General features: G+C 39.6%; 1 protein-coding gene and 1 pseudogene across 2 annotated transcripts in view; one reads left to right on the top strand and one right to left on the bottom strand.

The window, feature by feature from the left end:
• The window catches only part of SLC25A14 (solute carrier family 25 member 14), a 36,874-nt gene extending 24,976 nt beyond the window's left edge, over positions 1 to 11,898 (bottom strand). Inside the window, exons 1-5 of one of the 2 annotated variants that reach the window (XM_008071464.2) lie at positions 11,753 to 11,838; positions 11,376 to 11,622; positions 5,781 to 5,874; positions 3,327 to 3,474; positions 554 to 648 (exon numbers count right to left, since the gene is read on the bottom strand). In XM_008071464.2, the coding sequence (XP_008069655.1) occupies positions 554 to 648; positions 3,327 to 3,474; positions 5,781 to 5,874; positions 11,376 to 11,450 (412 nt within the window). In that variant the 5' untranslated portion in view covers positions 11,451 to 11,622; positions 11,753 to 11,838. Of the gene's footprint in view, positions 1 to 553; positions 649 to 3,326; positions 3,475 to 5,780; positions 5,875 to 11,375; positions 11,623 to 11,752 lie in introns of both variants that reach the window. The other variant, XM_021719249.1, reaches the window with a different exon arrangement.
• On the top strand, positions 4,843 to 5,460 carry LOC103274007 (annotated as a pseudogene).
• Positions 11,899 to 13,993: the final 2,095 nt, after the last annotated feature.

Below are 13,993 nucleotides of genomic sequence, written 5' to 3' on the forward strand. Positions count from 1 at the left end.
GATTTAGGACAACAAAGTGATTAGAGGACATTACTAACTGAAAGAATTTCCAGCGCTCCCCAACCATCCAACAGCCCCAGGTCTGTGGTAAAATAACCATTTAGTAAAATGCCAAACTGGAAATGCTACAGCAGCAGAGACGTATAATAATGATAGATGTGGGTAAGATGGCCATAGGTACATCAGAATCTGGAATATAATAGCTTAAAATTATTCCACCTACCTAAAGCTCATTAAAATTGGTAGCTAGAAAATGCCTTACAGTTGAAGTCCTCTTACTGAAGATAGCATTAGTTTTTCAAGCAATATTATTCCATGTTTCTCCTGAGACGGTCAGATCCCTTTCATTGATACAAAAAGGGACAAATTTAAAGAGTCAGTCCCTCTAACCCATATATCATCTCTGCAACGATTTATGCTGTCAGTCTAAGCTCACTTTTTCCTAATAGTGACTGTCCTCTATTCTCAGGCATCCCATTATGAACACTTTCCACTAAGCATGATTCCAATAATCTCTCTCAGTATCACCTCAAAAGAAGGTGAGTATACTGACCTTCTAAACGTTCTACAAATAATCGCTTCAAGCTTTGGTAAATCCCAATTTTAATGGTGCCATATGATGCCTGTCTTAGCAAAGCAGGAGCAATCCTGCCAAAAAATAGAGAAAGATAGTTAATTATAATCAACATGCATTTGCAGATTATGCATATCTAGACAGCCTACTCATTTCTGTTACCCATCTCATTCCACCCAACAACAGCAGATTACTGATTTTTTCAAGCACCCATAAAACACCAAGACAGCACACATCCTGGATCATAAAACAAACCTCAACAAATTTAAAAGAAATGAAATCACACAGACTATGTTCTCTAATTATAACAGAATCAAACTAGAAATCAGTAAGAAAAATCCTCAAACACTTGGAAATTAAACTTACTTCTAAATAATCTATTGGTCAGAGGAATTATCAAAGAAAATGTTTAAAATACAGACCTGAAAAGAAAACAAAAAAGTCAACCTATTAGAATATATGAGATGCAGCCAAAGCAGTGCTGAGGGAAATTAATAGCATGAAATGCTTATATTAGAAAAAGTCTCAATTCAATACTCTAATTTCCTACATCAAGAAACTAAAAAAATAAATAAATAAAAGAAGAGCAAAATAACCCCAAAGAAGAGGGAATAAAATAACAGCATAAGTCAATGAAATTGAAAAACAGGAAAACAGAGAAAAATAAATGAAATCAAAAGTTGGCTCTTCAAAAAAAATCAGGAAAAGTTATAAACCTCTAGAAGGACTCACAAAGATAAAAAGATAGAAGAGACAAATCTCTAATATAAGGAATGAAACCGGGAAGAGCACTACAAATCCTGATGCCATTAAAAATGTAAGAGTATACTATAAATAATTTTATACTCATCAATTCACAGCTTAGAAGAAACGGACAAATTCCTTGAAAACCACAAACTACCAAAACTCAACTAAGGTAATCTGAATAAGACTCATAACCATTGCAATGGACTGAATGTTTGTATCTTCCCAAAATCAATGTTGAAATTCTAACCCCCAATGTGATAGTATTAGGAGGCAGTGCCTTTGAGGGGTAATTAGGTCATGAGGGTGAAGCCCTTATACATAGTATTAGTGCCCTTATAAAAGGGATCCCAGAAATCTCTCTGCCCTGTAAGGATATGATGAAAAGTCTTGGCAATCTGCAACCCAGAAGACAGCTCTCACCAGAACCTGACCATTCTAACACCATGATCTCAGACTCTCTACCTCCACAAGTATGAGAAATAAATTTCTGTTGTTTATAAGCCACCCATTCTATGGTACTTTGTTATGCAACCCAAACTGAGACAACAATTAAAGATTTTGAATTTATAATTTAAAAGTTCACAAAAAGGAAATCTCCAGGCCCAGATAATTTCATGGGGGGGAAATCTACCAACGTTTGAAGAATTTACACCAATCTTACGCAATCTCTTCCAGAAAACAGAAGAGGGAATGGGGCACAACTCATTTTGGCTAGTATTACCCTGACACCAAAATCAGATACAAACAGTACAAAAAAGGAAAACTACAGACCACTATCTCTCATGAACTTAGATGCAAAAATCCTTAATACTAGCAAATTAAACCCAGCAATGTATAAAAAGAACTATACATACATTACTACCCACCTAATAGAATTTTTTAAAAACCAACCTCTACTTCCGAACAGTTGCAGACATATCTTTAATCTTATCAACAAGGAGATACTAGAGCCAAGATTTCACCCTATTTAAGTTCTCCTTTAAACTGAAGACGTTCTCACTCATACCTCCTTTGAGATTCTTCCAAATTGCAGAACTATCCTTTAAGAGGTATAAATAGAAAGACAGCAGTCGCTCAAATGGTTAGGATTTTTAAATGATAACTGAATATGCATATTTCTGACTTTACTGCCTGGTATCAGAAAAAAAAATCTTGTGATTATCTACGCTGATGAAAGAACAAGGTAAAACAGATGATCCACAAATCACTTGCTTCAGGATGTACTACTTGATTTCCCTCCAAAGAAAATGATATTTTAAATAAAATCTAACATAGGTTAATAATAAAATTGATGGCTATTCTCTGAGCAATAAACTGTTACCCTCGATGTAGGAGTGGGCTAGGAAAATGGCAGCAGACAGAATAACTACAAACTACACAATAAACCACAAACTGATAGCAAATCAAAAGTTGACCAAAAAAAAAAAAAGATGATTCTTCCGCTCTCTCACTCTGCATTTTCTGTTTAAACTGCCAGAATAATATTTCTTTAAAGAAGAAATTTTTTTTTTTTTTTTTTTTGAGTTGGAGTTTCAGTCGCCCAGACTGGAGTGCAGTGGCCGCTTCTGGCCACCGCAGCCTCAACCTGCTGGTCTCCGGCGATCCTTCCGCCTCAGCCTTCCGAGTAGCCGGAATTACAGGCACACGCTACCACGCCCGGCTGATTTAAGAAGAAATTTTTAGAGAAAGTATTTGTCACCTCAGGAAAAATATCGCAAAATATATATGTACAATTAATTGGTACAGCTGTTGATGACTATCAGGAAACCAGGGGAAACACAAGCTATGATGATCTATCCATTTAAAAATATATCACTTATAGCCAAATGAACACAAAATCCAAATCTCAAGAACTGCAAGCAGGCGATATATAAACTAGCACATCAATGTTGAATTACAAGTTAAAATACCAAATATGAAGGGAACGAACTATTAGACAGCTGAAATATATGGCTCCTTTAAAAAGCATTTCTGGTCATGATATAAGGAACAAATCCAGTCTCACCCTGAATACAGAGCCAAAACACCTTCTTCTTTATAGATTCGAAACAAGGCGTGAAACATCCCTCTATATTTTATTTCTTTGAAACGAACATCAATGCTTTGGCCTTGAACTTGAAGTCGTGTTTTGGTAAGGTCCACAGGAAAAGTTCCTAGAAAAGAGCACACTCATTTAAAAGTATTTCATAAGAGTCATAGTTACATTTTGGCTAAATATAAGACAATGACAATGTCTGAAACATAAGGCAAAGTACTTTTTATAACATATAGAAGAGCTCTACTAGAATACCACTGTCAGAGGACAAGAGTTGTATGTGATAAATGAAATGTACTCTACTGTATAGAGGCAGCACCATTTGACCCACAGAATACTTGAAACCATGACATAATAAAGACCGTCCTAATATACTATAAATGCAAACATAATTTAAATGCTGTTTTTGTTTCATCTGTAACATATGATGTGGCATTTATTAGTCTCCCTTAGCAGGGCATGGTAGCGCGCACCTGTAGTTCCAGCTACTCGGAAGGCGGAGGCGGAAGAATCGCCAGAGCCCAGCAGGTAGAGGCTGCGGAGGGCAGGAGCATGCCACTGCACTCTAGTCTGGGTGACAGTGTGAGATTCTAACTCAAATAATAATAATAATAATAATAATTCTATCAGTCTCCCTCCTGCCCCTTCCCACCTGAAATCTCCTCACCTCTGCCTCACAAAATCTCCCCAAATGTTCACTAAGATAGGAAGCATGAGGTTGCTGTTCCAGATACTCCTTTGTACTATCACAAAGTTTTGTGGGTTTTTAAAATCTGTTTACAAGAAACAAACAGTTCCTTAATATAATGAAAGATAATGGCAAAGTCCTATTTGGTTCTACTCATCCTGGTTTCTTAAGTTACTCAGGACACAAACCAGCAGACTGTTTGAGGGAAAATTTTATTTAACCAAGCCTCATTCTCTTATGTCAACGCATAGAAGTAGATGTTACTTTGACAAACTGTATTTCAAGGAATATTTCAAAGTCTAAAACTAACAAAGTGAGAATGGGTGTGATAACTCACACCTATAAGCCTAGCATATTGGGAGGCCAAGGCAGGAGAATCACTTGAGGCCAGGAGTTCAAGACCAGCCTGGGCAACATAGCAAGGTCCCATCTCTACAAAAAATAAAATTAAAAAACAGCCAGGCATGGTGACACACAACTACACTCCAATCTGGGTGACAGAGTGAGACCCTATCTCCTAAAAAATAAATAAATAAACAAGGTTATTGTGTAGCTCTGGTCACTGATGACCTGACTATCACAATTCCACTGCATAGGCCAAGAAAGTCAACAAAGACTGGTGGATTGTTGTCACTTATGAATAGTTTAGGAAAGAGAAAATCTGAAAGATGAAATAATCACAATCTAAAAATATTTCAAAATTTAAATCAAATAAAGAATCTTGTTTGATCTTGTTAGTAAGTTTTCTTCCAAAACGGGCCAGAGGTTTAAATATTTGAGGGATGGCAGAGCGTGAGGATGGAGCGTGTGTCCGGGCTGCTCTCCTGGATGCTGAGCAGGGTCTGTGGCCTTCGGGCCTCTCTGAGCAGGGAGTTGCCCAGCAGCCCTGGATCATGGAAGAGAAAGTGCTAGAGGTTTATGATCTGATTAGAACTATCTAGGACCCAGAAAAGCCCAATACTTTAGAAGAACTGGAAATAGTAACAGAAAGTTGTATGGAGGTTCAGGAGATAAATGAAGAAGACTATCTGGTTATTATCAGGTTTATGCTGACAGTACCTCATTGCTCTTTGGTGACTCTTACTGGGCTGTGCTTAAGAGTAAAACTTCAGCGGTGTTTACCATTTAAACATAAGTTGGAAATACACATTTCTGAAGGAACCTACTCAATGGAAGAAGACATCAATAAGCAGATAAATGACAAAGAACTACTGGCAACTGCAATGGAGAACCTCAACTTATGGGAAATTGTGGAACAGTATGTCCTTGAAACTGACTGATGGTTGTTTTAAGAGTCACTGAACTGTAATTGTTTGATATATTTGTTTAAACTCTTTGTATAATGTCAAAGACTCATGCACCTAAAAAAAAATCTAGATATTTACAAGAAAAGTTATAAACAACTTAGCATAAAGGAAGACCATAAGCACAGGAACATAGCAAAAACTCCTATCATATCCAACTCCTTCAAGATTTTCATGTATTATTTCTTAAGTCTAGCAAATTGACAAATCACAACTATCAAAAAAGCTTCCAAAGTTTGACTTTTCTTAACTTCATTTGTCATACCATTAGTATTTTCTCTGAAATATTACTTGATAGCTTTGAAACAATAATTTTTAAAACAAATAGGAAGAGCTTTTAATTTTTTCCTCTAGTTTTCACTAATAATAACTCTCACCATATACTATCATCTATACCATAAAATGGATATTTGTCATTTTTCACATTCTTACCAAACTCAGCAACAATAGAGGCAAGGCCGCCATATACAAAGGGTTTCCAATTCAGACCAGACATCTCATGGCTTACAGTGGCACTTTTCTGGTGCTAAAGATAAACACAAATCAGAACAAGGCACAAAAGCGAGGGGCATTTGTTAGCATCTGATCATAAAATTTAGATCAACATTAGTAAATAAAACAGATGAAGAGGAAGAAACCCACCAAATGGGGATCTGTTTTGTGTGCTGGATGATCATGAATTTGTTCTTTACTGCCATTCTGTAGGGACAGGCGTGCTATTTACTCAAAGATCAATGTGTGCCCTTCATTCTATCTAGTTTCTTTAATGTTACACTTGTTCCCACCCAAAGAGACTTCAGTCCATCCAGCACACCCAACTTAGACATTCAACTAGATAATTACAAGTGAAGGAATCTGGAATTCAAATTATATAGGCCAAGGCATCTCATAAAAGCAGTTCATGGTATTTAGTTAGCTTGATTCAGGTACAAAGCACAGGTTCATACCACTATCCTCTCATACTATGAGCCCTCACACCTTCCCACTAAACTTTAGAGTTTTAGTTCCTCTAGCTTACTTCTAGCTATATAAAACTGTGCCCCTCAACTAAGCTGAGGTTGAGCTAAGCACCTTTTCACCTTTCTTCTAGGCCCCAGAGGAATGACAACAATATGAATGAAGTCTCTCTTCTAACATTTAACATACATCCATCTAGAGGATCTCCCTTTCCTTCTCCTTGGCCTTTTAAAACACATACATACAAATACTGTTCTTTTCTGTCCTGGTTCCTTAACAATGTATGCTGCTCTCAGTCTCCCTTTCCTCCTTCCCCATCCTGCCTCCATTAGATTTGTCATCTTGCATCTTTTCAGCTTTCCTCTCTTCTTCTGCCATTCTCAGCTCTTTCTCTCTTGGATTTTTTTTCCCCACAGCTCTGGCCTCTAGGCCAATGGCTTTCAAATTTTAGCGTGTACCAGAATCATCTAGAATAAAATGTACTGACACATACATTTCTGACCTCTCCCCTAGAGTTTCTGATTAGTGATCTAGACTCTGAGAATTTGCAAGTTCACAAAGAATGCTGATGCTTCTACACGTAAGAACTGCTGTTCTAGGCATCACCTATTAAATCCTATTCCTCAAAGTAATAGCTTTTCTTAGCATATATTCCCCGATTACCTTCAAATAGTCCTTTCTCAGAGCTTCACAATATGTAAACTTCTGAATTTCAAAAGCAACTTCCATAAACATGGTCAGGAATGAAGACTCTGAAGTTAGACTGCGTATATTCAAATCCTAACTCCAGATTCATATCCTGACTCCACCACTTACTAGTTCTGTAACCCTGAGCAAGTTATGTAATCTCTTTATGCCTCCATTTTTTGAACTGTAAAATGGAACTAATAATAAAAACTGTACCATAGGGCTGTGAAAATTAAATAATATATGTAAAATATCTACAAAAGTACCTGGCACCTAGCTCAATAACTAGTACCTAATTATCATGATTACATTTTTGAAAATTTAAGTACCCAATTTACATTTTAATGGATATTACTTGCTGTCCACCTCCCCCATTGCCCAATCTGGGGTTAGCACCTTTGAGTCACAGTATCTCTTTAGAGGAGATAAGGTTTTGCCACACAAAGAATTTCTCTGTAACTAAGCATAGAACAATTTTCCATAAAAGGTAACAAACACACAGACAAATGTTTTAGCTACAGGGCACAAAAATAACTGTGGAGGCTTCCTTTCAAACACAGCACAGAAAGAGTCTGAAATAAATGGCCCTTTTGGAGGAAAGCTGGTAAAAGAAATTCTAACAAGGAAAGTAGGAACAAGCACTTCGAATATCAGCTGCAGCTTGAAATAAGAGTCTTAAAGACTAAATCTACCTTATCAACATTTTTAAATATACTCACATTTTCAGATTAAAATTGATAGTAAAACATGACACATATGGTGAGAGAATAGGGATGGAATAGCAGGATCATGGTATATATCCTCTCTGAGTTTGTGGGAAAAAACATCACATTCCACTTTCCATTCACAAATTTAGAGACTACCCAAAATAGTCTTAAATGTTTTAAACGACTACTGTGCTTCTGTCCAAAACTCTCTTTACAATTTCTCTCAACTCTTTTGATTACAGTGAAAGCCTCTATCAGAACCTTACTAAATGCTACCCAGCCCTTTAATAAGGAAAATGTGCCTAGTGTTCAGGAAGCAATAATGAATCAGTGAAAGGCCTCTGCAGGAAGCCACAGCAGGAAGTAAAAAGACCAGTCACTCAATCTTAGGCTAGTTAGCCCAGTGGTTCCCTACGATAGTTTTCACAATTCTGAAGTGAAATAAAAAAGGGCACATGGTGCCTTTTTTCAGGTAAATGTATTTAATTTGAGAGCTATCTATAGTTAGATATCATTCTTCTTACTCTTGGAGCATTTTAAAAAAATCATCTCTCTTATATGAAATGACAGTAGTTAGTTGGTAGTTTATTTTGTCTAGCGTCTTTACTTGGCAAAATAAGGCTGACTACCATATACTTGTGCCCCCTCCCCACAATTTCATTTAAACTTTACTCACCCATGAAGTTAAAAAATCTGGGGACCACTAGTCAAATCCAAATCTGAGTATACTGCCACTACCACTACCTCCCTACACCCACCTGACAGAAAAATCTCTTTCATTCCGATGTTAGAAAATAATCCTATGAAGAAATCCTGCAACATCTTTGATTAGGTCTGATTTTATTTTATTTTATTTATTTATTTAATTTTTTTTTGAGTTGGAGTCTCACTCTGTCGCCCAGACTGGAGTGCAGTGGCCGCTCCCGGCCACCGCAGCCTTGACCCGCTGGGCTCCGGCGATCCTTCTGCCTCAGCCTTCCAAGTAGCTGAAACTACAGGTGTGCACTACCACGCCCAGCTAATTTTTGATTTATTGTAGAGATGAGGTCTCGCCAAGTTGCCCAGGCGGGTCTCGAACCCACGGGCTCAGGCAATCCACTCACCTCAGCCTCCCAAAGGCGCAGGATTACAGGCCGAGCCACCGAGCCCGGCTAGGTCTGATTTTAAATAATCCTTCCTCATATCAAGCTAAAAGTCTGTTTTCCTCTAATTTGCACCCAGTCTTTGAAGGCAATATGCAACAAATTTATTCTTTTTCCCTAGAAGACTCATTCAAATATTTGAAGACCACTACCTTGTTCTCCTACATGTTATCTTTCTCAGGCCAAATATCCATGATCATTTTCTTCATTCTATATACTACATTTCAATTACTACAGCTGAAAATTGCAGTCGTTCTTCCGGGGGGCCATATCATACTACCAAATCATTAGACTGTCAGGTGAAATCTCGGTGACTTTTACATAAGGCTGTATACGTGCATGCATATGTCACACTTATTCTACAGGTGTGTATTTTTGAAACTTTATTTATCCCTACTATATCTTAATCTCTGGCATAAAACTAATGACTAGGATGAGGTTTATCTTCTAGTTGCCCCATGTTATTTCCTCCCTTAACTAGGTAAGATCCTTAAGGGCAGATACCATAATCTCACAGTACTTTTTATAACCCAGAGAACAGCTTGCACAGAATTGAGTACACACCCATTAAATACTTAGTTGATTTTCCAGTGCAACATCCTTTATGTACGTATGCAGCCTGTAGGTAAGAGATTACAGAGAAAAACAGGAAGGTAACTTGCCGGGACTGGCCAATGCTATACACCCTGTACATGCCACTCTCCTGATTCCCAGATAGTCTCTGCCTATGAATATTTTTCCCTAGCTTTTGTCACAGAGAATTACTTATGTAAAATACTCCAAGCCCTCTAAAAATTATTTTAACTCGTGGAGGCTAACCTCAGATATGGGTAAAAAGAGAGACGTCATATCTAAGTTAAAATAAAAATACAGTATGCTAAATACTTTTATTATATAAAGTCAATGAAAATTTTCTTCCAAATGCAGACATTTATTCTAAATATCTAACTATGGAAAATTGAATAGCCTAGTGAGTGAGAATAATAATGTCCTAGAATACAAATTAAACAACCCTGCACTACTCCAAAGATCTAGTCAGGAAACTCTGGGTGCCTTTCTTGCTTTCTCCTTTAAGAACGAGTAAGTATTAGAGATTCTCAGATTCAGAAGGTAACAATGGAGAGCCAAGCAAATATTTATTGAAGGAATACTAAATTCTCAAACCTGCAATGTGCTTTGAGTATAATCGTCATGTCTGAAAAACACAGAAACACATTCTAACACCAAGATAATATTTACCATTCAACTCATCTTTCCTGAATAAACAAGAAGATGGGGTGAGGATAAAAGTTGTATGAAATATAGTTTAAATATAGTACTTACTTGCCTTTTAAGAGCTTATAATTTGGTGAAAGAAATCAAAGCTTTTCATTAGAGAAAATTAAGTGCTAAACTGTGAAGTACAAACTTTAAGTGCAAGAAGAGCACAGAAAAGAAGACAATCAGAGCCGGGTTCGGTGGCTCAGCCTATAAACCCGCACCTTTGGGAGGCTGAGGTGAGTGGATTGCCTGAGCCCACGGGTTCAAGAACCGCCTGGGCAGCGAGACCTCATCTCTACAATAAATCATAAAATCAACCAGGCATGGTAGCGCATGCCTGTAATTCCGGCTATTCGGAAGGCTGAGGCGGAAGGATTGCGGGAGTCCAGCGGGTGGAGGCTGCGGTGGCCGGGAGCGGCCGCTGCACTCCAGTCTGGGCGACAGCGTGAGACTCCAACTCAAAAAAAAAAAAAAAGACAATCAGCATAGGCTTGAATAATTTGAAAAGGCTTGTGGAACTTAAATTGGACCTTGGCAGAGGGTAGGCAGAATCTGGATAGGTTTAGGTAAGGGAGAGGAGACAGGATGAGCCGGGGGGGAAAAAAATGTGGAAACAAGCACAGCATGAAGAGGCAGGTTGAAAAGGAAGAAAGGAATCTAACTGGAACAAAGAATTCCCTTGCTGACTGAAACAATATCAGATAAGAAGTACGAACAATATGGAGCACGTTATGTTGAAAGGCTTAGAGCCAAGGGGTATGCCTGTGGGGAGGGATGCAAGTTTTTGTGTTTTTTTTTTTTAAACAGGGAAGTGACTTGAGGAAATCCATCACATCTTAGTCTACTAGGGCTGCAGCAAACACAGTGGATTACAAGATGGGAGAGGCAGGAAGACGAGCTTAGGATGGTGCGGAGTACAGCAGACAAGGATGCTTGTTGGTACTGAGGTTAATGATAAACTTCTGAAATACACAAAGAACTTAATGATGTAGGGAATGAAAACGAGGGAAAAGTTCCTGACTGTAAGCACCTCTACCCTGCAGAGAAAAAAACAAACAAGGAATCACTAACAGAAAACTATAAATGTCCATGCTGTTACCTTGTCTGAGAAACTAATTCATGTTGATAATAGCTGTCGTCCCAATCAAGTAACTGAACTGCATTTTAATAGATGCCTTCAATGCCTTGACCTCACGAGTGGCAGGGGGTAGAAACCGAAGGGGACATCTTTCAACAGCATCCCTCACACTAATACAATGGAGGTGTTTGCTTACTCCGCTTACAATCACGGCCGCCGTTGCAAACTTCACCCTTAGAAAAATTAGGATTATTCCGGGAAAGATACCCATTCACCCTCTGGGTAGCAGGATCTTGCCAGTTCCTCAGCTGTCAGAGCGAGCTCGTGGAGAGAAGGGAGGCGCCTGAAGGAGGCGGCCTCCCAAGGGGGTCGAGGAAGCAGGGTTCAATCGAAGAAGTAAAACCACCGATGCCAGAAGAGTGAAAGACAGGGAAGGGATTCGGCTGAGGGGAGAGAGAGACCAGAGGACCGTTAAGCCCCTCCCAGGTCGGGACCCAGGCCAGCCCGGCCCCGCGCGGCCTGACGCGGCCCAACCCCGCTCCCCAGCCTGGAAGTCCAGGAGCTCCCCCTCACCTGCTCCAGCTCATCGGACGACTGGGAAGCCGAGGCTCCCACAGTCGGAAACGCCACCGCAACGCCAACCCGGAAGCATTGAAACCAACGGAAGTAACCATGGCGTCGCCTTGGCAACGGTGGTGCAGCCATTCCAACTCCGCCCCCTCCAAGCCTAAAAAAGAAAGCGCGAAATGAGAGGAGGGTCAGGGGTCTAAACACGGGAATCCGGAAGACTGTGGGCGCAAGGGCCCAGGGGAGTGAGCAACCTGACTTGCGAGAGGAGTAGGGACGGGACGCCAAGGTGTGAGAATTGGGCAGCTACTGCAGTTAACGTGCTCGCCAGCGGGGGCAGAAGGGTCGTCTCGCCACCGAGTTGCCCACCCACCTGGCGTGTATCAGGACTAGGAAAGCAGGGGCAGAATGAGAGAAGAGGGGACTGCGGGGACCCCAACGACGCGAGGGGCGGGGCAAGCGGAAGAACAGGCGCTGCGTCCTATGCGCGCAAAACACAAAAAAGGAGGGAACGGGAAGGGGCTGGGCAAAAGGTTACAAGCAAACGTGGGAACATGAGGGCTAAGGGGGTAAGCAGAATGGAGTGAAGTGCCTGAGCTCAGAAAGAAAATAAAAATCAGGAAACAAATAAACCACAGTGCCTGCTGGACTTCAGGCATTGATGAGTGGAAAAATTAGGCTCAGGCCCTGTAATCAAAGCTCACGGTTGAAGTCAGGAACTTTGCATGACAAAGAGCAAGTTGGAAACCGAAAAGGGACCCTAAGAGTTAAAAGATAAAGAATCTGAGGAGGAGAAACGCCAAGGGAGGATGTCAGTTAATCTCCACCTCACAATCTGCTAGAAAACGACACAAGCCCAATGACCTGCGTCTGCCTCTTGCTCCTGGGGCTGCTGGAAGGGATAGTCGCAAAGCCCCCTGGGAGATTCCGTTGACCAGTGCACGATGTTTGATGTTTACGTCTCATAAACGGGCCCTCATCACGCGGAACTACGCAATAATAGGGTTTACTGTTCGTGTGTTATACGTAAAAGTCAGTCAGTGCAAGGCCCTTGGACCTAGATGATTATTTGTTGGATGAATAAATGTTTGAAATTCCTTTGTTCCAAAAGGATCTTTCTCATTTTAGTACACATCTTGTTTTTTGTTTTGTTTTTCATTAAAAAATTTTTTTCAGGCAGCACTAACTGACGTTACAGAATACTTACCATGTACCAAGGGTGGTGCCAAGATCTTGCTCACAACTATCCTATAAGACAGGTACTATTATTTTCCCCTTTTGACGGATGAGAAAACGGGTCATAAAAGGTTGAGAGAGTAATTTGGCAGGTGACAGGGCTGGGATTTAACTTCGAGTGAACTTCAGAGTCCAAGCTGTTAACCACTTTGCTATACTGCTCTCAACCAGTATGCTATATTGCTTTCAACCTTAAAAATCTCCCTATTAACTTCAGAAACTTCCTTACTTAAAATAGATACAAGAAATATGGGCATGTATTCCAATATGAATGACCTTCCATTTAGATCTCGGCAGAGTACTCCCTTTCAGCCAGACAAGAGGGGTGGTAGCTTAGAGTCCTTCTTTCTTGAAAGGACTATACTCTCTCCAGTGATGTGAATTGTATGTTCAGATGTAGCCTGGGCTTGTCCTTCACATCCAGGTCACTGAACCTTGTAGATTTATGGCTCTCCCCATGAGCAAATCACTATCTTAGCTTTTCAACAAGAGTACTTTTGCTTCCTCAGACATTGTCCCCACAGCAAATCCCACTGACCATCTAGGTAAACTTTGTGAAAAGAAACTTTGTTTTCAGCTGACTTCATTTTTAAAATTCTACAATAGGTGAATAAGTAATAGCATTTATAGAATGCTGCATAATAAACACATAACACTTTCACTGACACATTAGCAGTTTGCTTAGTTTTTCAGCATTCTCCAAAAATATAATGTAAAAAACAAAAACTAATCCTCATTATCACAACTGGTCATCTTCCGTTTATATTTTCTTCTATTTGTAGTCTCTACCATCAAGACCCGTATTTGACTATACTCTGTTTTGTGCTATGCTTGAATTCTGGTCTCCCCAAGAGAGAAACTATTCAAAAGGATAAAATCTTGGAATCTAATCATGGAGGGAGATTCAGAGGTCCTTTCTATAATACTGATTATAGAGAGTTGTCTAGTCTCTGCTAGAATACTTCTAGTGTAAGTATACAACACAAGCCAGCCCATTACACTATTGAATAA

Source organism: Carlito syrichta, unplaced genomic scaffold (genome assembly GCF_000164805.1).
Source record: "Carlito syrichta isolate Samal-C Ts95f unplaced genomic scaffold, Tarsius_syrichta-2.0.1 Scaffold314335, whole genome shotgun sequence".
NCBI classification, from domain to species: Eukaryota; Metazoa; Chordata; class Mammalia; order Primates; family Tarsiidae; genus Carlito; species Carlito syrichta.